The 26,592-nt window shown below is 43.6% G+C and overlaps 1 protein-coding gene across 1 annotated transcript in view; it reads left to right on the forward strand.

Annotated features, from left to right (window-relative positions):
* The first annotated feature begins 3,812 nt into the window (after window positions 1-3,812).
* The window catches only part of MFSD11 (major facilitator superfamily domain containing 11), a 95,200-nt gene continuing 72,420 nt past the window's right edge, over window positions 3,813-26,592 (forward strand). The window contains exons 1-5 of the mRNA XM_040330102.1: window positions 3,813-3,968; window positions 16,742-16,890; window positions 19,573-19,628; window positions 21,356-21,463; window positions 26,109-26,188. Coding sequence (XP_040186036.1) covers window positions 16,795-16,890; window positions 19,573-19,628; window positions 21,356-21,463; window positions 26,109-26,188 — 340 coding nt within the window. The 5' untranslated portion in view covers window positions 3,813-3,968; window positions 16,742-16,794. The remainder of the gene's footprint in view (window positions 3,969-16,741; window positions 16,891-19,572; window positions 19,629-21,355; window positions 21,464-26,108; window positions 26,189-26,592) is intronic.

Below are 26,592 nucleotides of genomic sequence, written 5' to 3' on the forward strand. Positions count from 1 at the left end.
AACTGCCCCTGGAAGAAGTCAGCGATTTGACGAAACGGCGAAGGGAGGAGCGGCGTGCTGACGTCACCACTGTACACCTTGCTGCCATCCGGAAGGACGGGTGGATAGTGAGAGCCGGCCCGGCTACAACAATTTTACACGCTATTTTTATTCTACTGAAATGTGAGTGAAAACAGTATTTTATTAAACAGTTTTTTATATTACGGTACTACTCTATGTTGGCATCCTTTCTTTTCTTTGGGCCATCTATTGCGGGGAGACTTGCTCGAGACCCATTTGAGAAATACAAAGGTGGAGACAGCACACAAGAAGCTCCAGGAAACTGCAGGGCTTTAAGCCACACGCGCATGCGATCTCACTAATCAGAGATCAATTGAAGTCGGTAAGCTGATAGGAGATAAGAGGTGGAGGTTCTCATATATTCTGCTATCAGACACGGTTTCCTGGGACATTCCTGCCACTTTTTACTCTTGATATACCTTGTTCCTATTTGATTGACAGGCTTCCGACAGGCTTCCGACGGTCGCATACATCGCGCCACGATTTTCCGAAAGTAGCCGAACGTCGGTGCGCAGGCGCCGTATAGAGCCGCACCGACGTTCGGCTTCTTTCGGCTACCCGTGACGCGATGTATGCGACCGTCGGAAGCCTGTCAATCAAATAGGAACGCCCAGTCCCGCAGCCCATACCCGGAAGCGGCGGAGAAGATCTATCTCTAAAACGGTAAGTACTGCTTCGATTTAAAAAAAACTACCCGATTCCCCTTGACAAAATGAGCATCAATCTAATGTTAAAAAAATTTTTTCGGGTGAACTCCCGCTTTAACTAATAATTTTTTTGTACAATTCTACTTTAAGGGGGGTGTGACAGGGGGTGTGTCCTATGCCAACTAACTGTACAAAAAAGTGACAAACACCCCAACATAACGTAAACTGTAAGGGTTGATTTGATTGTTTTGCAGACTGGCTGGTAAATCTTTTGTTTGTTTGTTTGTGATGTGCATTGCCCTTCCATTTATTACAGGTAACCTAGGGCTAGTTTAAACTTGCTTCAAAACATGACTACAGACATGCTTTGTTAAAGCTCTCTGAACGCCATTCAAAGCTTCTGTCACTAAATTAAATGGGTAGCTTACAGTCCTGTTTACACCTGCATTTGCTTGGTGTTTTGATAAGGCTTCGATGATGCTTCAGTGGGGCTTTGGTAGAGCTTTGATTGGGCTTCGGTGAGTCTTTGTGGGGCTTCGGTGGGGCTTTGCTGGGGCTTCGGTGGGGCTTCGGTGTGTCTTTGTGGGGCTTCGGTGAGGCGTCGATGAGGCTTCAGTAGGGGTTTTAAGCGAGCTTTGCCATAGACTTCTATGGAGGCGGATTTTTAACTGATGATGGGCAGTGCTGCAAAGGAAACGCTTTTCTGCTATTCTTCCTGGACGCTTGTGGGGCGTGTTTAGTCTAGTGAAGGACGGGTTTTTCAGTGTTGATGGGCAGGTTTCATTAAAATTCCATAAAAATCTGCCCATCACCACAATGAAGACGCCCAATCCCACCCTTCACCGAAATGAACACGCCTCGCAAGCTCGAGGCACAATCTGACAATAATATTGTCCCGTCGGCTATTGTCTGCGCAGACGCCGTCTCGACGTCGCAACAGCTGATTGTGAAATCAGCTGTTGTGCAGTTCCGTACGCCGCATGCGCAGTGTGGCATGGGCACTTCTCGATAGCAGGCACTATCGGATAGAACAGTGGAAAGCATGCGCAGCTGACAGAACACCACTTTGGTTACCTAATATGACGAGTCGCCGATTCTGATGCAACACCTGCATGGGCTGCCCGTCTGCAGTACATTGCAGGCGGACAGTCCTTAAGGCGGGGGTTCTGCGGGAATGTGTTTTTTTTTTTTTTAGATCGTTCTTGCGCTCTTACCGTAGTCTATCTGCTACCCTCGTGAGCTAATCTTCTAGCTGCCAGCATCGTCTTTGTCCCGGAAAGGATATTTTATAAAAATGATAGAAGGACATTAACATCTTGATTGTGGGCACTCTGAAGCCCACCGGGATTTGCTTCCGGGATGCGGTGAATGCTGATGTTCAAGCATTCACCGCTCTATCCCGCGCATGCGCAGTGTTGATGGCGAGCCAGCGAGAAATCACACGAGACTTCCTCAGCTATGTTGTAGAGAATCCTCTCCTGGGCAGCGTCACGCTGTGATCCCAGGAAACATTGCGGCGATCGAAGCCGAAGCGACACGCCCACTCCCGTGGGACTCAAACCAGGGAGTGCCTGGTTCAGATGACTGAAATTAAGGTATGGAAGCTATTTTAATTTTTTTGGACAGCGAATTGTTTAAAGATACAGTCAGCTCTTGTGTTTTATGCTGACTTGCAAATTAGGGTGAACCTCCACTTTAAGTGATGAAAACTGTTCATATTTACTATGAGGAAGAAGGTCTAATTATTTTTATTTTCACATGATATGAAATGTGGTATATAGCACCACACTCATATATATATATAATTGGCTTTTATTTCTGTTTTCAGTGTTTACCTTTACTTCATGAAAAGTAAAAGTAAAAGAAACCCCCCAAATTGGGTTGTCCCCAGAACAGGAAGTGAAGGAAATTCTCCTCTAGGGGACACAGATGGGAAAAATAAACCTGCTAGGTGTTATAACCGCCCCTTACTTTATCCAAAATGACAAAGAAACAATAAAGACCATAGGGCCAGATTCAGAAAGATCAGCGGATCTTTCTGCTGGCGTAACGTAACTCATTTACGTTACGCCGCCGCAAGTTTTTCAGGCAAGTGCTGTATTCACAAAGCACTTGCCTGTAAAGTTGCGGCGGCGTAGCGTAAATTACCCGGCGGAATTCAAATTCGGCGGGTAGGGGGCGTGTATCATTTAAATGATGCGCGTCCCCGCGCTGAACGAACTGCACCGGCCGCGACTGAATCCCAGTGCGCATGCTCCAAATGACGTCGGCAATTCGTCATGCTTTCAACATTTACGCAAATTACATCCATCCGTATTCGCGAAAAACTTACGCAAACTACGTAAAAAATTCAAATTTCGTCGCGGGAACGACGGCCATACTTAACATTGGCTGCGCCTCATAGACTCAGGGGTAACTATACGCCGGAAAAAGCCGAACGCAAACGACGTAAAAAAAAAAAGCGCCGGGCGGTCATTCGTTTCTGAATCGGCGTAACTCCTCATTTGCATATTCGTTGCGTAAAAAATACAGAAGCGCCACCTAGCAGCCAGCCTGGAATTGCAGCCGAAGATCCGACGGTGTAAAGACACTTACACCAGTCGGATCTTAGGGATATCTATGCATAACTGATTCTCTGAATCAGGCGCATAGATACGACCGTCGGAACTCAGAGATACGACGGCGTATCAGGAGATACGCCATCGTATCTCTTTCTGAATCTGGCCCCATAGTCTATAGTTCTATTTTAAAGGTTTTCCTCTTAACTCAAAGAACAGCTTGAAGTTATAGAGCATGTAACATCCAGAATGGTGCAGTCACACAGGTCATCACACATATATTAATGTGTACTGTCACTCAGTATATAGAAAATGGGATGATCATAAATCAGGTCACATTTCCCCTTGGACCCCCTCCAGTCACATGACCTATCCTTATCAGCACGCTGGGCTGTGCCCGCAGAGGACTCCGGGTGATGTAGTTGTTGGGTGTGTTCCTCCTCCGGCAGAGGGCGCTGCTCTCAGCGGTCTCTCCGGAGCGGTGTGCCGCTCTCCGCAGACCAATCCCCTCACACCAAATCTGCACCGTCACCTCTGCACTCCATTTCCCGACATCCTCAGCTCCGCCCCGCCTTCGTCAGCTGCAGCTTTGCTTCGGCTTCCCCAGGTCAGCTGACTGGTGACTTCTGGGCTCTTCAGACTGAGAAACTTGTGGTGTGCTCACTGCTCAGGAGGAGAGCTGCTGGGGGGTCCGGACACCAAGGTAAGGGGGAGAAGGGGCTCTGTGTGTGGGGGAGTGAGGGGACCCCTAGGAAGGGATGGCAGCATGGTGTGTACACTGTATGGGGGGCTCCTGTGCCTATCCCGTGTCTGGCTGTTCTTTCTATTGTTTTCTATCATTGCAGAAAATGAATGGAGTCCAACAAAGTGTCATTAGTTGTGTCCTGAGGGCTCATGTAATGGCACACTCCTCCTCCTTCCTGTGTTCTTGGGAGCCCCTCCATAGACATGAATGGCTGTACACCTGTGTGTGCGAAGTGTATACAGACACAGTCTACGTCCCGGGACTTGTACCCATCAGACGTGACTTTATCACCACCGACAAGTACACTGAAAAACTTTGATTATCTGGATACAATGGCACCTTAACCACTTGCTTACTGGGCACATATACCCCCCTCCTGCCCAGGTGAAATTTCAGTTTCCGGCACTGCGTCGCTTTAACTGACAATTGCGCGGTCGTGCGACGTGGCTCCCAAACAAAATTGATGTCCTTTTTCCCCCACAAGTAGAGCTTTCTTTTGGTGGTATTTGATCACCTGTGCGTTTTTGTTTTTTTGCGCTATAAACCAAAAAGTGCGACAATTTAAAAAAAAAAAAAAATACAATATTTTTTACTTGCTATAATAAATATCCCAATTTTTAAAAAAAAGTTTAGGCCGATACGTATTCTTCTACATATTTTTGGTAAAAAAAAAAAATCGCAATAAGCGCAAAAGTTATAGTGCCTACAAAATAGGGGACAGAATTATTATTTTTTTTTTTTTTTTTTTTTTTTACTAGAAATGGCAGCGTTCTGCGATTTTTATTGGGACTGCGACGTTATGGCGGACACATCGGACACTTTTGACACATTTTTGGCGCCATTCACATTTATACTGCGATCAGTGCTATAAATATGCACTAATTACTGTATAAATGTGACTGGCATTGAAGGGGTTAACACTAGGGGGTGAGGAAGGGGTTAAATGTGTAGCCTTGGAGTGTTCTATCTGTAGGTGGGGGGGTGACCGATCTGTGTCCCTATGTACAAGAGACACAGATCGGTCTCCTCTCCAGAGACAGGACGCTGTCTCTGTGAGAGCCGGCAATGAGAGATGATCTCATATGTTTACATATGAGATCATCTCTCATTGGCCGCACAGATCGCATCGCAAACGGCCACCCTGATTGGCCATTCGCCGCGATCTGTAATTGGCTGTGTCCAAGGGACACGGCCAACAAAGAGTTTCCCCGCTGCGCGCTCGGGGAACGCCCAAAGGGGCGGACGTCAATTGACGTATAGTTGGATTTTCAGATCCGCGCTGTAGCCGTCATTCGACTATAGCGCGGGTCTCAGGAGGTTAAAGGGATTGTAAAGGTTTTTTTTTTTTTTTTAAATAGGTTTCTTTGTTGGTTCACTTACCCTTTCCTTCGATTTCCCTTCTAAATGTTTTTTTTTCTTTGTCTGAATTTCTCACTTCCTGTTCCTCCTCTGTAAGCTTGCCCCCATGTTCTGGTTGGGGGTTAGTCAGCCAGAACTGCTTACTGAGGAGGAACAGGAAGTGAGAAATTCAGACAAAGAAAAAAAACATTTAGAAGGAAAAGGTAAGTGAACCAACAATGCACTAGCTTAAAGGAACCTATTTAGAAAATACAAAACAAACCTTTATGACGCCTTTAAAGGGATTGTAAAGGCTCAGTTTTTCGCCTTAACCACTTCAGCCCCGGACCATATTGCTGGTCCTGGTCATTTTTTGTGATTCGGCACTGCGTCGCTTTAACTGACAATTGCGCGGTCGTGCGACGTGGCTCCCAAACTAAATTGGCGTCCTTTTTTTTTCTTCACAAATAGAGCTTTCTTTTGGTGGTATTTGATCACCTCTGCGGTTTTTATTTTTTGCGCTATAAACAAAAATAGAGCGACAATTTTTTGCTGTAATAAATCTCCCCCAAAAATATATAAAACATTTTTTTTCCTCAGTTTAGGCCGATACGTATTCTTGTACATATTTTACGTAAAAAAAAATTGCAATAAGCGTTTGTTTGGTTTGCGCAAAAGTTTTAGCGTCTACAAAATAGGGCATAGTTTTATGGCATTTTTATTAATATTTTTTTTTTTACTAGTAATGGCGGCGATCAGCGATTATTATCGGTACTGCGACATTATGGCGGACACTTCGGACACTTCAGACACATTTTTGGGACCATTGGCATTTTTTATAGCGATCAGTGCTATAAAATGCATTGGATTACTATAAAAATGCCACTGGCAGGGAAGGGGTTAACACTAGGGGGCGAGGAAGGGGTTAAGTATGTTTCCTGGGTGTGTTCTAACTGAAGGGGGGGTGGTACTGACTAGGGGAAATGACTGATCGCTGTTTATACATTGTATAAACAGACAATCAGGCATTTCTCCCCCAGACAGGACCGGGAGCTGTGGGTTTACACACACAGCTCCCGGTTCTCACTCTGTAACGAACGATCGCAGGTGCCCGGCGGTGATCGCGCCCGCCGGGACCAGGGGCGAGCGGGGGGCGCGCACGCGCCCCCTATTGGCTGATTCACGAGATGAAGTAGATCTACGTGATCTCGTGCAGGGGAGCCAACCTGCCGCCGTATAACTGCGGCTGGTTGGCAAGTAATTAATACATTCTATGCATTAAGGTGAAAACCCTTTTTTGCTGCAGTGCCGCAGACCTGAGACAATCGATCCAGCGCCGTGCGCGAGCACCACAGCTCCAGCAGCTGGCTTTCATCTCATTGGACAGAGTGAAAGCAGCGGGAGCCATTGGCTCCTGATGCTGTCAATCATAGTTACATAATAGGTGAGGTTGAAAAAAAGACACAAGTCCAATCTATGAGTGTTATTTATATGTCAGTATTACATTGTATATCTCTGTATGTTGTGGTTGTTCAGGTGCTGATCTAATAGTTTCTTGAAACAATCAATGCGCTGAGCATCAATGATCAGCTCAGCCCCCATCAGAGGTGCCCACCACATCTGCCCGTCAGTAACGCCTGTCAGTGCCCTTCACAGATGCCAATCAGTGCCCATCAGTAATGACTGTCAGTACCCATCAACTCTACATATTGGTGCCTCTTTATCAGTGCCCGTCAGTGAAGGAGAATTTTTTTTTTTTTTTTTTAATAACAAAGAAAAACTTTTATATTTTTAAGTTTGTTTAGCAAAAAATAAAAACCCGAGTGGTGATCAAATGCCACCAAAGCACAGCTCTATTTGTGGGCAGAAAATGATAACACTTTTGTTTTTATACAGTGTTGCATGACCACGCAATTGTCATTCAAAAGTGCGACAGCGCTGAAAATTGTCCTGGGCAGGAAGGGGAGAAAGTGCCCGGTATTGAAGTGGTTAAGTTATCTGGAAAGTATTTAAAAAATTAAATAAAAGCCGTAGGTAGGGATGAGCTCCGGCGTGTTCGCACAGTCCACGTGCAGAGACCGCCAGGATGTCAGCACCGCGCTGCGCTAAACGCAGGCAGTGAGACATTTACCGATCTCTGCAGCCGAGCTTTGGGAAATGTCTCCCTGCCTGTGATTAGCGCGGTGCCAACTTCCTGGGGGGCTCTGTACATGGACTGTGCGAACACGCCGGAGCTCATCCCTACCCGTAGGCTTCATTAATCCCAGCTGTATTGATTTACGTATGCTGCCAGCAGGATCCTGCGTAAAGAGTTGACTGTACATGTATAATGTTTGCGCTAGTGTTTACATGCGTACAGTGTACATGGACCCTATTGGCCGCTGCTTAGGGCCGACATGTAAATATCAACATTGTGCAGCCAGCACAGCCACCACTGGTGATTACACACTATTACTGCTGGTTACACACTATTTATGTTTACGTCTCGGCCCTGAATGAGTCATTGATAGGGCAGCATGTGTGCATAATGACCTCAGATAATTCTCAATGGCTGAAGGCCAAGATAATACTGCAGATTCATCAATGAGGGCCAACATTTATTCTTCAAAGTGTATATATAGTTTTGATATTTTTGTGTCAGCCCTGAACAGAGGGCCAACAGGGTCTGTGTGCTCTAGTAAACATTAGCAACGTCGTTTACATGTGTACTGTGTAAAATATGGCCCGGGTTACAGTATTTGTTTTTTTTTAAAGAAAAATCCCACCCAAAAATGGAACTTCCGCTTATCTGGTTTCTACAACCCAACCCTCCCAACCCCCCCCCCCCCCCTTCCGGTGTCACATTTGACACCTTTCAGGGGAGAGGGAGGAGCAGATACCCATCTAATACAGGTATTTGCTTCCACTTCTGGTGAAAGATCGCTGCAGAATCCACGACGATCTATGCCATGTCTGGCCCCTCCTGGGGGGGGGGGGCCCTGCTGTCTTCTGGGAGACACACTGGTCCTAGAAGACAGCAGGGACCAGTCAGAATGCTCAGGGCGACATGCGCAGTTGGGAACTCGGGTTTTCAGCCGCAAGGCTTCACTTCCTGACTCCCTAAGGCTTCATGTACACAGAACACTTTTTTACAAACTCTCCTGAAAGATTTAACTTGACAAATGGTAATCCTCGTTTAAAACATTCGTTTTGCTGCGTTTACATGCAGCGTTTTGCAACGTTTGCGCTTAGAAGCGTTTAATAAAAAAATAATAAAAAAAACATTCAAAGTAGCCAACAATGAAAAACGCCTGTAAACCAAAAAGCGTCTAAATCTTAGTTGCCACATTTATAAGCATATGGCGCTTGAAATGCTTCTAAACGCAGCTTCTGAACCCATTTTATTTTGCCTAGAAACGACTATAAACGACCCTGTGTACATGTAATACTGATAAGATAACAGGAGAGTTCAGGGGCAGTTGGGGGGAAAAAAAGCCCGACTGCTCCTAAACGTCCATTTACCAGTAGTGTACATGAGGCCTTGCTGAAGATGCCGGCACCTCCACCCGGAGCTGAGGGACGGGTCGGCTTCGAGTGAGGACATTGCGGGCACCCTGGACAGGTGAGTGTCCTTATTTTAAAAGTCCGCTTTTTTTTTTGGCGGAACTCCACTTTAGGCTGATTAACACAGTGCAATGTTAGGCTGATGGGAACAACTGTGTGACTTGGCCCATAACCTACTATACTGCTGTGTACAGAACTGTATGGCATACTCCCCTGTAGGTGGGGTTTTTAATTCTTGTGTGAAAGAGCCCTTATGCTTCTCAAATCAAGTTCTCCTGCATTTCAATGCCCTTGTTTACACATTTTAGTTGCATTCAGAGTATCTAATCCACTTCTGGATGCACAGAATTCTTTCTTTTTTTTTTTTCTCCATTGAACTCCGCTAAATTGAAAAAAGTGCAGCGCTACAAACTCGGTGAATAAAGAAAGATATCAATTCATGCAACAGACATCGATGATATATAAAAAGTTGTAGTCCAAAAAAGAAATGAATGAAGTCAAAAAGTTCACCACAAACAGGAATGAGTAGAGTGAAAACAGAGCAGCGCTGAAAATCAAATATTGAGTATTAACAGCGGTGTATACAAAATAAAATGTGATTAACATATACAAAAACGAACTCCATCATTTAATTGATAGGATCTCTAAATTAAGTGTGCTGTGCAACCAGGGAAACAGAATTAGTTGTACAATTGGTGATCAAAAAGTTAATCTATTCATATATGATGATGGGAGGGAATCCTGGAGTGTAGGACTAAAGGAGTCACCACTGTATGTATGTGCATCCACCACCCAGGGGAGAAGATTAACCACTTGACACCCGCGCTGTAGACGAAAGACATCCACAGCGCGGCTCTCAACTGCCGGGAGGACGTCCCTGGATGTCCTTCTATTTACATTCCTGGCGCGCAGGGGGGAAAAACTGTGCCCGGCGTGTCACGTGAAGCTGATGCACGTGCCTGGCGGCCGCTAGGTGGCCTAGATCAGCAAGGACGTGGAGCTCTGTGTGTAAACACAGAGCTCCACGTCCTGTCAGGGAGAGAGGAGACCGATGGTGTGTCCCTTGTACATAGGGACACAGATCGGTCGCCTCCCCCCACAGTAAGAATCACTCCCAGGGAATGCATTTAACCCCTTCCCCGCCACCTAGTGTTAACCCCCTTTCCTGCCAGTCACACTGATACATATTTATAGCACTAGTCGCTGTATAAATGTGAATGGTCCCAAAATAGTGTCAAAAGTGTCCAATATGTCCGCCGCAATATCGCATGCTTGACAAAAATCGCAGATAGCCACCATTACTAGTATAAAAAAAAAAAAATCATAAATCTATCCCCTATTTTGTAGACGCTATAACTTTTGCGCAAACCAATCAATATACGCTTATTGCTTCAGAGATGATCAAATGCCACCAAAAGAAAGCTCTATTTGTGGGGGGAAAAAATGATCAAAGTATAATTTGGGTTCAGTGTTGCATGACCGCGCAATTGTCATTCAAATTGCGTTAGTGCTGAAAATTGGTCTGGGTGGGAAGGGGGTTTATGTGCCCAGTAAGGAAGTGGTTAAATACGCTTTACCAGAAGGGAGCATCAATCAGGCATTTGATATCAAAGCTCTGGATAGCGAGTGGTGCAAAAATTCATCCCCAACTGAGCCACTTCAGACAACCTCAACCCACCACGTGGGAATATGGACATTACCATCCTGATACATATTCACACGTGGTGGGTTGAGTGCTGTCGCACTTTCACAATTGTGCAGTCATGTACCCATATGACCTTCTCCTTCTTCCACTTTATTTTTTTTTTTTTTACACAGTTTTATTTTGGTGGTAGTTAACCACTTCATTACTGGGCACTTAAACCCCCTTCGTGCCCAGACCAATTTTCAGCTTTCAGCGCTGACGCATTTTGAATGACAATTGCGCAGTCATACAACACTGTACCCAAATTATATTTTTATCATTTTTTTCCCCACAAATAGAACTTTCTTTTGGTGGTATTTGATCATCTCTGCAATTTTTATTTTTTGCGCTATAAACAAAAAGACAGACAATTTTGAAAAAAATCACTATTTTTTACTTTTTGTTATAATAATATCCCAATATATATATATATATATATTTTTTAAAAATGTTTTCCTTGGTTTAGGCCGATACTTATTCTTCTACATATTTTTGTTAAAAAAAATCGCAATAAGCGTATATTGGTTTGCGCAAAAGTTATAGTGCCTACAAAATAGGGGAAAGATTTGATTATTTTTTTTTCTTTTACTAGTAATGGCGGCGATCTGCGTTTTTTTTTTTTTTTTTTGTCAGGCCTGCGATATTGCGGCGGACGTATCGGACAATTTTGGGACCATTCACATTTATACAGCGATCAGTGATATAAAAATGCATTGATTACTGTATAAATGTGACTGGCAGGGAAGGGGTTAACACTAGGGGGTGAGGAAGGGGTTAAATGTATTCCCTGGGTGTGTTCTAACTGTAGGTGGAGGGGGGTGACTGGGGGAGGTGACCGATGCTGTGTCCCTATGTACAAGGGACACAGATCGGTCTCCTCTCCCTGACAGGACGTGGAGCTCTGTGTTTACACACAGAGCTCCACATCCCTGCTGTCACCGCCGATCGCGGGTATCTGGTGGACATCGCGGCCGCCAGGCACGCGCATCGGCATCTCAGCGATGCGCCGGGCACAGTGTTTACAAGTGGTTTAATCACCATTGGGTTGTTTGATAAACAAACAAACAAAAATATGTATAAAGACGATACACATGGAATATGGATTGGGTGCCTGTTTTAAGTACATGGTTACCTAGTTGGTCAGGTTGAAAAAAGACACAAGTCCATCCAGTTCAACCATAAAAAAAAAATATATATAATCTCATACAATCCCATATACCCAATTCTATACCCACAGTACATGGAAACAATACTTTGTTTTAAAAGAAAATCTGATTTGGACCGCTGGTGCGGTGCAGTTTGTAGCGCGGTGTACTCGCTGGTTTAGCGGTATAAGCCAAACTTCTACAGTATTTCATGAAAAAAGGACACAAAACTGGATGTACATTTCCCTGACATGTGGTGCAGATTATTGTCCCTCTTGGACTGATGGAATTCTTTGTTTATTGGCAGGAAGGTTTGGGAAATGTGTACAGATGCTTCTCATTGAGGAACTTCTGAACCAGACATGATGGGGGATGGGCAGGGGTGCAGGCATTAAGGTGTATTCATTGAGGCCCCACACTGCATACAGAAATGTTGGTGTTTGTGTCTGGGGCAGTGTGGCAGTGCTGTCTGCGCTTCATGCCATGCGTCCGCCCCTGTATACAGCCTTTGTGTCTCCATTTAAGGCCTGGCCATACACAGAGCAAATTTCTTCTCTGCAACCACAGACATGGTTGATGCGGGAATCCCTCCTGCCGGGACATTGTCTGCTGCGGGCTGGGGAAGTCATACCCACAGGAGGAGACAGTGATTATCGTCGGAGGCTGTAGCAGCTGCTAGCAATAATCAAACAAGAATCCAGCAGGCTGGTTGTACCTATTGATGGATAAACTTGGTATATTCAAACAGTGTATGCAGGGTGGATTTTTGATTTAAATCAACTTGATTTTAAGTCATAATTTTTAAATAGCAACTGTCATCTCTGTCCCGCAGTGACGCCTCCTCTGATCTACTGGTCCATAAGTGGTTTAATATTTACAAACAAAACAAAGGTTTCCTATTTAGAATAATAAGCTGTCAGGTTAGTAAAACGGCGATATCAGAACCGATTCGATCATACAGTTTGTAGTGTACATACATTTGCAAAACAATGAGATAAAGGAATTTTCCTGAACTTTTTCATCTCATGGCTACTGTAAAATTGTGTGAATGCATCAATGCAATGCGTATTATCTCAGCTTGCGGAGCTTGAATTCATTGAATGAGTTTACCAAAAATGTAAATATTGCAGAATATACAGTCTTGTGCTCCATTTCATGCTGAATAAAATAAATTATTAGGCCCAGATTCTCAAAGGAGATACGCCGTCGTATCGCTGAGTCTGAGCCGTCGTATCTATGCGCCTGATTCTTAGAATCAGTTACGCATAGATTTCTATTAGATCCGACCGGCGTAAGTCTCTTACGCCGTCGGATCTTAACTGCATATTTACGCTGGCCACTAGGGGCGTGTACGCTGATTTACGCCTAGAAATATGTATATCAGCTAGATACGCAAATTCACGTACGTACGCCCGGCCGACGCAGTACAGATACGCCATTTACGTTTGGCTTTTCCCGGTGTAAAGTTACCCCTGCTATATGAGGCGTAGCAATGTTGAGTATGGACGTCGTTCCCGCGTCGAATTTTAAAATGTTTACGTCGTTTGCATAAGTCGTCCGTGAATGGGGCTGGACGTCATTTACGTTCACATCGAAACCAATACGTCCTTGCGGCGTATTTGGAGCAATGCACACTGGGATATGTCCACGGACGGCGCATGCGCCGTTCGTAAAAAGCGTCATTTACGTGGGGTCACATAACATTTACATAACACACGCCCACATCTTCCAAATTTGAATTAGGCGGGCTTACGCCGGCCTTTTTACGCTACGCCGCCGCAACTTACGAAGCAAGTGCTTTGAGAATACAGCACTTCCCCTTCTAAGTTGCGGAGGCGTAACGTAAATAGTATACGTTACGCCCGCACAAAGATACACCGATCTACAAGAATCTGGGCCTTAATGTATATTTAGAAAACTATCTTTTAGATAGGTTTTTACTTCAAAAGCATTTTATTAAAATAAAATTTGAAAAAAATTGATTATTTTTTTTAACCCCTTCCCGACCGCCGCATGTACATATACGTCGGCAGAATGGCACGTACATTGGCGTACCTGTACGTCCCTGCCTAGACGTGGGTCGGGGGTCCGATCGGGACCCCCCCCCGCGACTTGCGGCGGTCGGGTCCCCTCGGGGAGGGATCCGGGACGACGGCGCGGCTATTTGTTTATAGCCGCTTCGTCTCGATCGCTCCCCGGAGCTGAAGAACGGGGAGAGCCGTGTGTGAACACGGCTTCCCCGTGCTTCACTATGGCGCTGCATCGATCGAGTGATCCCTTATATAGGGAGACTCGATCGATGACGTCATTCCTACAGCCACACCCCCCTACAGTTGTAAACACACACACAGTGTACACCAAATCCTACAGCGCCACCTGTGGTTAACTCCCAAACTGCAACTGTCATTTTCACAATAAAGAATGCAATTTAAATGCATTTTTTGCTGTGAAAATTACAAAAATCCCAAAAATGTGTCAAAATTGTCCGAAGTGTTCGCCATAATGTCGCAGTCACGAAAAAAATCGCTGATCGCCGCCATTAGTAGTAAAAAAAAAAAAAATAATAAAAATGCAATAAAACTATCCCCTATTTTGTAAACGCTATAAATTTTGCGCAAACCAATCGATAAACGCTTATTGCAATTTTGTTTACCAAAAATAGGTAGAAGAATACGTATCGCCCTAAACTGAGGAAAAAAAAAATTTATATATGTTTTTGGGGGATATTTATTATAGCAAAAAGTAAAAAATATTGCATTTTTTTCAAAATTGTCGCTCTATTTTTGTTTATAGCGCAAAAAATAAAAACCGCCAAGGTGATCAAATACCACCAAAAGAAAGCTCTATTTGTGGGGAAAAAAGGATGCCAATTTTGTTTAGGAGCCACGTCGCACGACCGCGCAATTGTCTGTTAAAGCGACGCAGTCCCAAACTGTAAAAACACCTTGGGTCTTTAGGCAGCAATATGGTCCGGGGCTTAAGTGGTTAAATAAAACTAAAAATCTAAATTTTTTATTTATATCAACCCCCCTGCATGTATAGTTGGCCTAACCAACACCAGCTACCTACACACAATACACTTGAAAGGATATTAATGTTTTGTATAGTTGTACTTCAAAATGTATGTAAACCCCAAAATAAAAATGTCATCTATAGTGACTTGACATTTCTTGGATGTAGTGGCTGAATTTGTTTTTTCATTTCAGGTTTGTTCTTTTATTTTATCCTGCTGATTCTGTCAGTAATACACTAAAAGTCATAGGGTGACATCACATTAACGTGCTGTACTGTATCAGAAGATCAGCGATGGGGGGCTTGCAGGGAGTTGGACACCCCTACAGACTCTTTCTATGGTCCATTAAACCAGCCAAATGTGGTGAACTGACAGGGATTTGAAGCATGTATGGGCAGGCTGATTGTACCCAAGTTGATCGATCAATCAAAACCAGAATGTTGAATTTTTTTCTGCATAAGGTTACTGCCACTGGCAGCAACCATTGTATTCTGCCAGGCAGGAATATTCTCCCCCCCCCCCCCCCCCCCATATCCCATCAACACTGACTGGGAATGTGTAAATGGACTCTACCTAGCAATGCCCACTCCTCCAGGCTGATCTTGACCCATCAAGGTATTTTGATATTTGCAGAACTTCACTCAAGAGGCAGCCCATTGCTAGTATCAGAGCTAAAGTCTGTCAAGAGGAGTATTAAGGCAAGGTGCTATGTACAGCACCCTGCCAGTCTCTTACTCCAGACGTTATCTGTCTGCATTGCGTAGAGAAGCACAGAAACCCGGTGATGTCATTGTGTCTAAAATAATGTGCAATAAAAATGAAACAACTTTACGTAAAGTAGTTCTAAAGGCTTAAAGGATAGGTTCACCTCTTATAACATTTTTACACTCATATGCGGGGTGTAACCTGTTATGAATGCACTGGCCCCCGCACCTCCCCGATCCCTGCTGTGCCAGCTACCAGGGGTTCTTCTCCACCCGCTAGCTGTTAACTTTTAAAACAAAAAAAAGTGGTTGTGCGGGGCATTGTCCAGTGTCCACCCAGCTGCAACACCAAGCTTGCTCTGTGAATGGAAAATGACAAGATTCGGCAGCTGTCGGCTTGTAGTTTTCCATGAACTACCACGGCGCTCACAGCTCATTCATTCATTCTTCCTGACAGCATGTATCGGCTTCCTTGTACGAAGAAGCAGATACACTGACAGGCCTGCAGGAGATCTGCATGGTGTCGGCGATCGCTGGTGCAGTGCTTTACAGGCTCCTGCAACCAAAAATAATGCACTTAAAAAATGTGCATTTTATTATTTTTTTCTATAAAGGTGAACTTATCCTTTAAAGATTTTTACCTGAATGCATGCTCTGCATTCAGGTAAAAACCCATTTGTGCTGCAGGAATCCCCCTCAGCCCACTATATTATACTTGCCTAAGCCTTATCTCGATCCAGCTCTCTACCTTCTCATTGGCAAAGATACAGCAGCAGGACCTGTGGGCTGCTGCTGCTGTCAATCACGTCCAATAAGGAGTGGTTGGGGGGGCTAAGCTGCACTCTGTGTGCCTTTTGGATCACACGAGTGGAGCTTGGGAGCGAGCACACACAAGCCAGGAGCGCCAGCGGGGGGACCTGAGAAGAGGTGGATCAGGGCTGCTCAATGCAAAACTATTCCAAGGAGCAAGTAAATATAACATGTTTGTTATTTTGAAGCAAAAACACTTTTAAGGTTTTCAATTGCCTAAAAATAAAAAATGAATAAAAATCATTCAAGTTGATGCCCCCCCACCCCATCAACTTGCTAATGAGCGAAGTAACGTACCCGGTAATGAAAAATATGAGCAGACTAAATATGATTAAGAGCTTGTAAGTCACAATGTTTTTATTATGTTGAAAAGATAAAATAAAATGCAATCTGTAAAAAAACATGATATGTTGCCTAAAAGAAAATTAATAATAAAAAATGGTAAAGATATATTTATTGTTAATGGCGATTTCTCTGTTTCACCCTTTGTACAGGATTGTGTCCTCCTATTTCTTTTTTTTAATCAATCCATCCTAAGAGAGAAACCATGACTCCGGAACAGAAGAAACTGATGAACATCTTCATCTTGGGCTTTGCCTTTATGTTCATGTTCACTGCCTTTCAGACTTGCGGCAATGTTGCGGTATGTCTTTAATTCTTACAGGTTGTGTTTCGGAGGAGAACTGTTTTTATCACTTGTATGTCTTATCTCAGGTTAACTGATCTTTTGACTTTAGAGCCGGTTCACACTGGGGCGACCTGGGATCCGACTTCTAGTTGCCACAAGTCGCGCGGTCGAGAAAATGGATGGGAGCCGTCTTAATGTACACTACTGAAGTTGCTCCGACTTCAGAAAAGGTTCCTGTACTACTTCAATCCGACTTCTAGGCAACTTGTACCCATTGATTTCAATGGAAGTTGCCTCAGAAGTCGGATCACTGTCTTAACTGAAACAACAATACAGGAAGATAACCTACATTTCTCAGGCAAACACCTCCCTCCCTCCTCCCTCCCGCAGAGCTGATTGTTTGATTGGCCACTGGAAAGCCTCCTGTCCTGGAGGCGACTTGAAGTTGCCTGATGATTCATACTCAAGTCGTGTCCAAGTTGCCTCCCAAAGTCGTGTTGCCCCTGTGTGAATGGGCTCTGTATGTTCTGTTTGTTTTTTTAATATAAAATATATAAAAATCTACTTTTATCCAAAAAAGAAGGGAAATGGTAAACCGCCCCCAGTAAGTGTGTTTTTTAAAAAAAATATATATTTTTATTGCTGATTGTGCACCTGCTTGGAAGAATCACATACTGTTTGTTCCGGTGACCCTTCTCACCTGGTAGGAAAATTAGGGGGAGAAACTCTACAATTTTACAGCTGTCACCAGAACAGGGATAAAGGGGAAATCTTTCAGTGGGGACACCTGTTATGGTGACAGTTAACAAAGGTAAGATTCTCCCCATATTTAGAGATTTCCCCCCCCTTCTTATGTCCCCGGCAAAGGAAATTAAAGTAATTGTACAGGCATTTAGAGCTGTCTTCAGGTCGGTCACATGACCCGTGGCCGCTTTTCAGCTCTGATGGATGGCTTCTGCAGGAGGGGCCATAACCTTCCTCTGATGTCAGCCAGAGGGAGATCACGTGGCCGCTCAGCCTCTCCTGCAGATGCCTTGTCTTGGAGCTGTACAGCGGCCGCGAGTCTCGCATGACCGGCCTGAAGACCGCTCTAAATAGCCATTTTTGGAAAAGATATATACAGTGTGCTCTGTCAAATATATTGAAGGGGCTGCCAGTGACCATTAAATAATTTTTTTTTTTTTTTTTTTGAGATGTACTAATAACGGTGGACGGGACAGAGATGCACAGCAAGGAGCTGACAGGGAGGGAGGGGGAGAGATCAGAGCAGGGCTGCATATGGCGAAAGGGGCGCAATCTCTGGCCACAATGGTCAGGACTCGGTAGCCGAGATTTTCGTGGTCTGTATAGAGAGGCCATACAGGAAGTGGCAGGTTCAGGGATTTTTTACATTTTATAGGGGGGGCAGATTACACAGCACTGTGCTGTTTAATCTGCTTTAAAGGACCAGGAAAGTCTTGCCTTGTCAGTATTGTGTAAAAAAAAAAAAAAGACAATTTTTATAATGCAAATGTCCAGTTATATTTTTCATTTACATTAAACTGACATAACTAAGGCAGGAAAATGGTTCTCCAGAAGTCCTATGCATAACTAGGATCGTTGCTCTTTCTGTGTGTGGGGTGCAAAGCCTTCATGCTGGAACTCTGCTGTTCTCCATTAGTATAGAGTTTAATAGGAACTAGACTCATTTCTTAATACTTTTCTGAGGAACAGATGGGGATGAGGGGAGGTAATTGTCCTCTGGATCCCTCAAATCAGCAAGCAAGAAGATTCACCAGTTTAACACAAAAGTGCTGGAATGGCATCTTCAATCTATTTAGTAAACCCCTGTGACAGGCCGAACTTTGTCATGTCTTCTAAAACCTGCACCCTGCTGGCATTCTAATTCAGAGATTGGTCTTCACGTCTGTTGGTGAAATCACTAAGCGGCCATCTTTTTTCCTATAACTTTCTTAGAAGATTGGAAATCTGGTTCTAGCTGAAATGTGATGTGAAGAGTGCTGAACGCATGTTGTAGGGCGGGGTATGGGATCTCGGATATTTAAGGGGGAAAAAAAATAATAGTAGTATTCAAATATCTATTCATTAGATAATCGAATGCCTTTATCAGTACAGATTGCGATGACGTTGAAGCTAAAGCTGGCCATACAGATTTGTTTTCCGTTCAGCATGCAGGAACTAACAATATCTCCCATACATGTCACACAGTGTGGATGGATAAATCTCTGGCTGCAGCTATTGTATTCTGGCAGTCGGCCCCATTGACTGTCAAAATACCCAAACAGCAGGTCAATCTAATTTGGATGCAGCAGCTATAAGGCTGACAAGGTTCCAATTCAGCTTGTGCGTGTTTTTTTTTTTTTTTTCCATTGAGGGATCAATGACGGGAGATGGCTGACGGCTTCATCAGGAATGAGATTAGTTAGGCTGACCTTCAGTCACTCTGTGCGTGGTTGTTGCATAGATTTATTAGTAGGAATTGATTTTAAATAGAAAGTTTTCAAAACCAATTATAACACAAATAGATTTGAACTGATTGTGTTACCATTCTAAGGAAGCAAGAAACAATAGTCCCAAGACTTTATAACGCAAAGAAAGGGGCTCCTGACAGCTTAGTGATATGAGACTGGTGCAGAATGAACTTGTTCTGTTCGTATTTTAACCTCTGTATAATATATTTGTTTTTCTTCCTCACAGCAAACTGTTATCTCCAGTTTAAATAACACAGAATTCCGTGGCAGTGGTTACACAAGGTATGTGAAATGTCATCTAAAAAGGACACCGTCTGAAATTTTATAGTAAAGGACATGATCATTCAAGCCACTAAAAAGATGACTTGTTTCTAGCAAGGATAGTAAAATCTTCTATTACCCTGTTGGTGAGACCAAAGAAAAGATTAACAAGCAGACCCATTTGACAAGTGAAGTTGGCAAGGAAACTGTTAATGATGTCCAGCAAACCTTGCAAGTGTACTAAAGTCAGGAGGTTAATTTATGATGCCTTACATTGTTGGTATTGGCACTGCTTCTCCCCCAATACAAATTTGTGGGGATACAAAAGCAGGTGAGAAGGTGGTTGGCAGCTGTTTAAATGCACCTGTTAATGAATTTCAAATGGTTTCTGTAGCTTTTCGGCTGATGTCAGACGCAAATTTCAGCCTAGGTTCACATTTGACTTCCCCAATCGGCGGCTATTGCCGGTGTCCTGTCGAGAAATGCCCCCTGTCGCATAATGCCCGCCCAGAACTGCGCAGTACGGAGCCACCGAACATCGGAATTTACAATTGGCTGTAGACGATGCTTACGCACAATAGCCAACATTCCGTCACACGCTCCCGATGCTCGTGTAAGTCTGCAAGGGGCGGATTTATTCATGATGGGCGGATGCCTACAGAAAGGGGCGTATATTGTAATGATGGGTAGTGCTTTTAAGATGGGGGCGGAATTTTTCGCGAAACTCGCACATCTACTAAACCAATGATGGCGAACCTTGGCACCCCAGATGTTTTGGAACTACAATTCCCATGATGCTTCACTACACTGCAGAGTGCATGAGCATCATGGGAAATGTAGTTGCAAAACATCTGGGGTGCCAAGGTTCGCCATCACTGTCCTAAACAAATATATCTCTGCTATTCTTCCTACACGTGTTTGTTTGCTGGGCGTGTGTAGGAAGAATAGCACAGATATATTTGTTTAGGAGATGTGAAAAATTCCGCCCCCCCTCATCTTAAAAGCACTGCCCATGATTACAAAATCAGACGTCTACAGCTGATCGTAAATTCAAATTTTCGGTGGCTCCGTACTGCGCATGCGTAGTTCCGGCCGGGCATTTCTCGACAGAACACCGGTAACTTTGCGTTGCACCGATTCCCAAAATTCGGCGACTTCGGGTTTGCGATTTGTATATACATCTGTGCAGCAACCCTCACAGATGTCTCTGAAATCGCCCCCGAAGTTGGACTGACATGCGGGTATGAAATTGTGCGAGTGCAGCTGAACTTCACACAATTTCAATCCTGCTGTCCATGTGAACCTAGGCTAACCGTACAAGTAAAAGGAAAGGAAATCAAATGCGTCTTCCCCCATTGCCCTGTGTACATTTTTTTTAGCATATATTGCAATGTAAATGCCTCTTTTCCCATCTTTTTTTATGCAATCGCATGACTGCAAAGCTCTGGCTCAGTGTAACTATGTTGTTAACCCCCTTTCTTTTAGCACCAGCCACAGCTGCTCACAAACACGGAAGAGCAATAATTTTGCAGTCACGTGACCACATAGAAGCTTCTGGGGGAACAGTTTTTTTTACATTTTAGCGTGTATCACAATGTATGTGGTGCACTGGGGAGGTAGTAGATTTCCCCTTTTTTTTATTTTTTTTATTAAGCATTAAATAAAACAATATTGTAATTTTAAGATGACTAGTCTATTTTTAGAATGCATACACAAGATATTATTTGTGTGGTTTTTTTTTTTCACAGCATGGCCATCATATATGGAGTGTTTTCAGCTTCCAATCTTATAGCTCCTTCTGTAGTTGCCTTGATTGGCTGTCAACTTTCAATGTTCGCGAGTGGTTTATTTTACAGGTGAGTATCTGCTCTTTAAATATTACAACTGTATTCAATTTGATTATAATGCTCTGTAGTGGAATCACCCATAAAAAAAATTCTACTTGCCTAGGAGGTGGATGCTGCATCTGTCCCCCTGCTGCTGGTAAGACTGAGAATTGAGTGATTACAGACTGCTGATCACTTTGTTCTCCGTCTTCACTAAGCAGAGAGCTGGTGACTGTCCTGGCAGTCGTTTCTTTCTCTTAACCACTTCCCGACCGCACGATAGCCAATCGAATGACGGCTTCAGTGCGGCTCGATAACTCTGGGAGGGCGTGCACACGGGAGTATCCGTGACCACCGGGTTCAGAGGACCTGACGCATCAAGGTAAATGGCCGCTGACAGCGGCCGTTTAGCAAGTGATCGCTCCGTCAAATGAACGAGTGATCACATGTAAACAAACCAGCGTCATTTCCGTTTCCTCTCCGTTAGGGTCGCGCATCTTCACTTGCCTCACGATTTAGATTTGATTAAGATTATCATGTCAATGATTCAATTTGATTCGATTCCGTGATGCTTCACGATTGCAGCGCAAGTGTGCATGGCTTTCATCAAAAAAAATGTAAGTACTCCAGGAGTGGCGAGAGGAGAGAGGCGGGCCAAGCAGTCAGTCATATTAGCGCGTCATATACAAACACTACCCTCCCGCCTTTCTACTAATCTGATAGTTAGTCAGTGGGCGGGGCTGACGCTAGGAGAGACATGAGACGTAAGAGCAGAGAGGCGGGCTGGGCAGTCACATGAGGGTGCCATATACAAACAAACACTGTGAAAAATGGTAACATCTGAACGGAGCGCTCTCCCGGGAGGCTAAACATCGATTTTTACGGTCGCATGCATCGGGGACACCCGAATCGCAATGCACTGATAAAATTTGACACCCCTACTCTCCGTACAGTGAGAGGGGAGAGATCGGATGCAGCAGTGCTGTGGGGTGGATCTGTAGTGCCCACAGCGCAGCTCAGTGACAACTTCAGCACTCACCCCAGCCATCCCACCATCCCCGCTCGGCCATCCCTCTGTCATACTTATCCACCCATCTATGCTCAGCCATCCCATCCACCCCCAGCAGTGCTTGGCTGTGCTCGGCCTCTGTATGTGGCCAGGCTGTGGAAAAGTCTCCCACGTGTGGTATCGCCATACTCAGGAGTAGGAGAATCTATTTTGGGTGTCATTTTTGGTATGGACATGCTTTGTGTTAGAAATATTGTATAAATGGTCAACTTTGTGTTTAAAAAAATAAAAAAAATAAATAAACTTTTTTTTTTTTTTTTTTTTCTTTCCACGTTTTCCAAAAATTTGTAGGAAAAAAAATAACATGTTCAGGAGACTCATTATGCCTCATAGATTATACGCTGGGGTGTTTTTCTTTCCAAAATGGGGTCATTTTTGTGGTGTTTCCATTGTTCTAGTGCTCCAGGGCCTTTAAACGTGTAAAGCCGCGTACACACGATCAGTCCATCCGATGAGAACGGTCTGAAGGATCGTTGTCATAGGTTAACCGATGAAGCTGACTGATGGTCCGTCACGCCTACACACCATAGGTTAAATAACCGATCGTGTCAGAACGCGGTGACGTAAAACACGACGTGCTGAAAAAAAACGAAGTTCAATGCTTCCAAGCATGTGTCGACTTGATTCTGAGCATGCGTGGATTTTTAACCGATGGTTGTGCCTACTAATGATCGGTTTTGACCTATCGGTTAGGAATCCATTGGTTAAATTTAAAGCAAGTTGGCTTTTTTTTTTTTACTGATGGTTAAATAACCTATGGGGCCCTCACACGATCGGTTTTGACCGATGAAAATGGTCCATCAGACCATTGTCCTCTGTTTAACCTATCGTGTGTACGAGGCCTAAGAGGTAGTCAGGAAATTAGATGTGTAATTTATGCTCCAGAACGCCTGAAGGTGCTCCCTGCATGTTGGGCCTCTGTATGTGGCCACACTGTGTAAAAGTCCCACACATGTGGTATCGCCATACTCGGGAGTAGTATAATGTGTTTTGGGGTGTATTTTGTGGTATGCATATGCTCTATGTGTCTGTGTGATAAATAACCCGCTAATATGACCATTTTGTGGGAAAAAAAATAAAAAATCTTGATTTTTGCAAATAATTGTGGGAAAAAATTTCAACTTAAAAAAAAAAAAACGCCATGCCTCTTATTAAATACTTTGGAGTGTCTACGTTCCAAAAAGGGGTAATTTGAGGGATATTTGTACTTTCCTGGCATGTTGGGGTCTCAAGAAATGAGATAGGCTGTCAGTACTTCAGGTGTGATCACTTTTCAGATATTGGCACCATAGCTTGTGGACTCTATAACTTTCCTAAAGACCAAATAATATACACCAATTTTGGTTATTTTTACCAAAGATATGTAGCGGTATAAATTTTGGCCAAAATGTATAAAAAAAATAAAATAAATAAAAAATTGTAATTTTGCAAACTTTTATAACGGAAACAAAGGAAATGTTTTTTTTTTTGCACAAAAAAAAACCCCAGCGGTGATTTAATGTCACCAAAAGAAGCTCTATTTGCAGGGAAAAACAACAAAATTTCATATGAGTACAATGTTGTATGACTGAGTAATTGTCATTCAAAATGTGAGAGTACCAAAAGCTGAAAATTGGTCTGGTTAGGAAGGGGGTTTAAGTGCCCAGTGGTCAAGTAGTTAAATTCCCAGGAGTGCTCAGGCTGGTGCATGCTGAACTGGGCTGCCACTTTATCAGGCATGTATAGCTCATCTTCTCTTTCTGAATATATTGCTAATAAGGGGGGTTCTTACTATTGTGCTGTACTCTAGAGAAAGTTTGACAAACGCACAAAGTGTGGTAACTTTCAGCAGCCAAGGCAAGTAATATGTTACAAAATGTGCTTCTGCCTGATCCTACTGTTTTAGCCATGTAATTTAACTGTATAAACTTCCCTGTGGGTTAAGGCCAAAATGACTTTTGCAGCATGCCCCCATCAGAACCTGGTTAGGTTTTTGTGTGAAAGATATTTTGGTGGTCAGATCATATCTGTTTGCAACTTAATTTGGCCATACACATTATCAGATTTTTAGATTGTACAACCCCCCCCCCCTTTTTGATCAATCAAACTGTAATGTGTTTGTGAGCTTTGTAGGGCTCATTTATCAAGAATATGGAAGTGTACTGTCTGTATATGGTAAAAAAAATTGTACTATACAAGGATTTAAAAACATGACAACAAACATGTTAACCACTTAAGCCCCGGACCAATATGCTGGCTAAAGACCCAAGGGGTTTTTACAGTTCGGGACTGCGTCGCTTTAACAGACAATTGCGCGGCCGTGTGACGTGGCTCCCAAACAAAATTGGCGTCCTTTTTTCCCCACAAATAGAGCTTTCTTTTGGTGGTATTTGATCACCTCTGCGGTTTTTATTTTTTGCGCTATAAACAAAAATAGAGCGACAATTTTAAAAAAAATTCAATATTTTTTACTTTTTGCTGTAATAAATATCCCCCAAAAACATATATAATTTTTTTTTTTCCTCAGTTTAGGCCGATACGTATTCTTCTACCTATTTTTGGTAAAAAAAAATCGCAATAATCGTTTATCGGTTGGTTTGCGCAAAATTTATAGCGTTTACAAAATAGGGGACAGTTTTTTTGCATTTTTATTTTTTTAATTTGTTTTACTAGTAATGGCGGCGATCAGCGATTTTTTTCGTGACTGCGACATTATGGCGGACACTTCGGGCAATTTTGACACATTTTTGTGACAATTGTCATTTTCACAGCAAAAAATGCATTTAAATTGCATTCTTTATTGTGAAAATGACAGTTGCAGTTTGGGAGTTAACCACAGGGGGCGCTGTAGGAGTTGGGGTTTACTTTGTGTGTGTTTACTAGTGTAGGGGGGTGTGGCTGTAGGAATGACGTCATCGATCGTGTCTTCCCTATAAAGGGAATGACGCGATCGATGCGCCGACACAGTGAAGCACGGGGAAGCCGTGTTTACACACGGCTCTCCCCGTTCTTCAGCTCCGGGGAGCGATCGCGACGGAGCGGCTAAAAACAAATAGCCGCGCCGTCGTCCCGGATCGCTCCCCGAGCGGACCCGACCTCCGCATGTACCGGGGGGGGGGGGTCCCGATCGGACCCCCCACCCACGTCTAGCAGAGGACGTACAGGTACGTGGATGTGCCTGTTCGTGCCATTCTGCCGACGTAAATGTACATGAGGAGGTCGGGAACTGGTTAATGGGTATTGCAGCAAAATGAAAAAAGTTTTGGCCTTAAATGGACATCAAAAGACAACCCTCAACAATCTGAGTGGTGGGAGATGATTGGATGCATTGGAAAGCTTTGTTCTCCATGCAAATCAGCCTGCACTGGAGGTATCTAACCCCACCCGGCCCAAATATCATTACAACTGTCCTGAAGCTATACCAATATACACTTTTGAATATTCACACATGGCGGCATGTGCTCAACGGTTTTGTGTGATGTCTTCCACCCACCCCCTTGATTATTTGGCTTGATCTTTTTTAATTTCCATGGTTTTATCTCATGTATTTAATTCTGAAATAGTTATAGGAAAGCCAAACACGACAGCATGAATTATTTAATCACACTGACTTCTGTTTTCTTCTAGTGCCTATATTGCAATGTTCATCCAGCCCTACACCTGGTCATTTTACACATTGTCTGTTTTAATCGGGATTGCTGCTGCTGGTGAGACTTTTCTGCTTTTATTTAATATATGTGCTTTTTCTCCAACCTTAAAAGTAACCATACCTTTTTAAGCTGAATGAAAAATAATCTTAACAAATTTCTCCATCTATGCTACACAGTGTGGATGGACAAATCTCCCACTGTGGTGGATTGGATGCAGGCGCTGTTTGGTTGACTATTTTCTGGGTGGCTTTTGAAAGTGCTAGTTTCCTTACTGTTATACTGATTTTCTGCTGTTAAAGTGTATGTTGGAAGAAAATTAAAAAAGCTTGTTTTAAAGAAAAGGGGTAAATACTGAGCCTGTCACCCATGCTGCTAAATTTTTTATTTTTTTTTCCTACCTTGATGCTGAGAAAAATGTTCCTGCATCCCACACATTTCTAGGTGTATCCAATGTCTGGTTG

Source organism: Rana temporaria, chromosome 12 (genome assembly GCF_905171775.1).
Source record: "Rana temporaria chromosome 12, aRanTem1.1, whole genome shotgun sequence".
Taxonomy (NCBI): domain Eukaryota; kingdom Metazoa; phylum Chordata; class Amphibia; order Anura; family Ranidae; genus Rana; species Rana temporaria.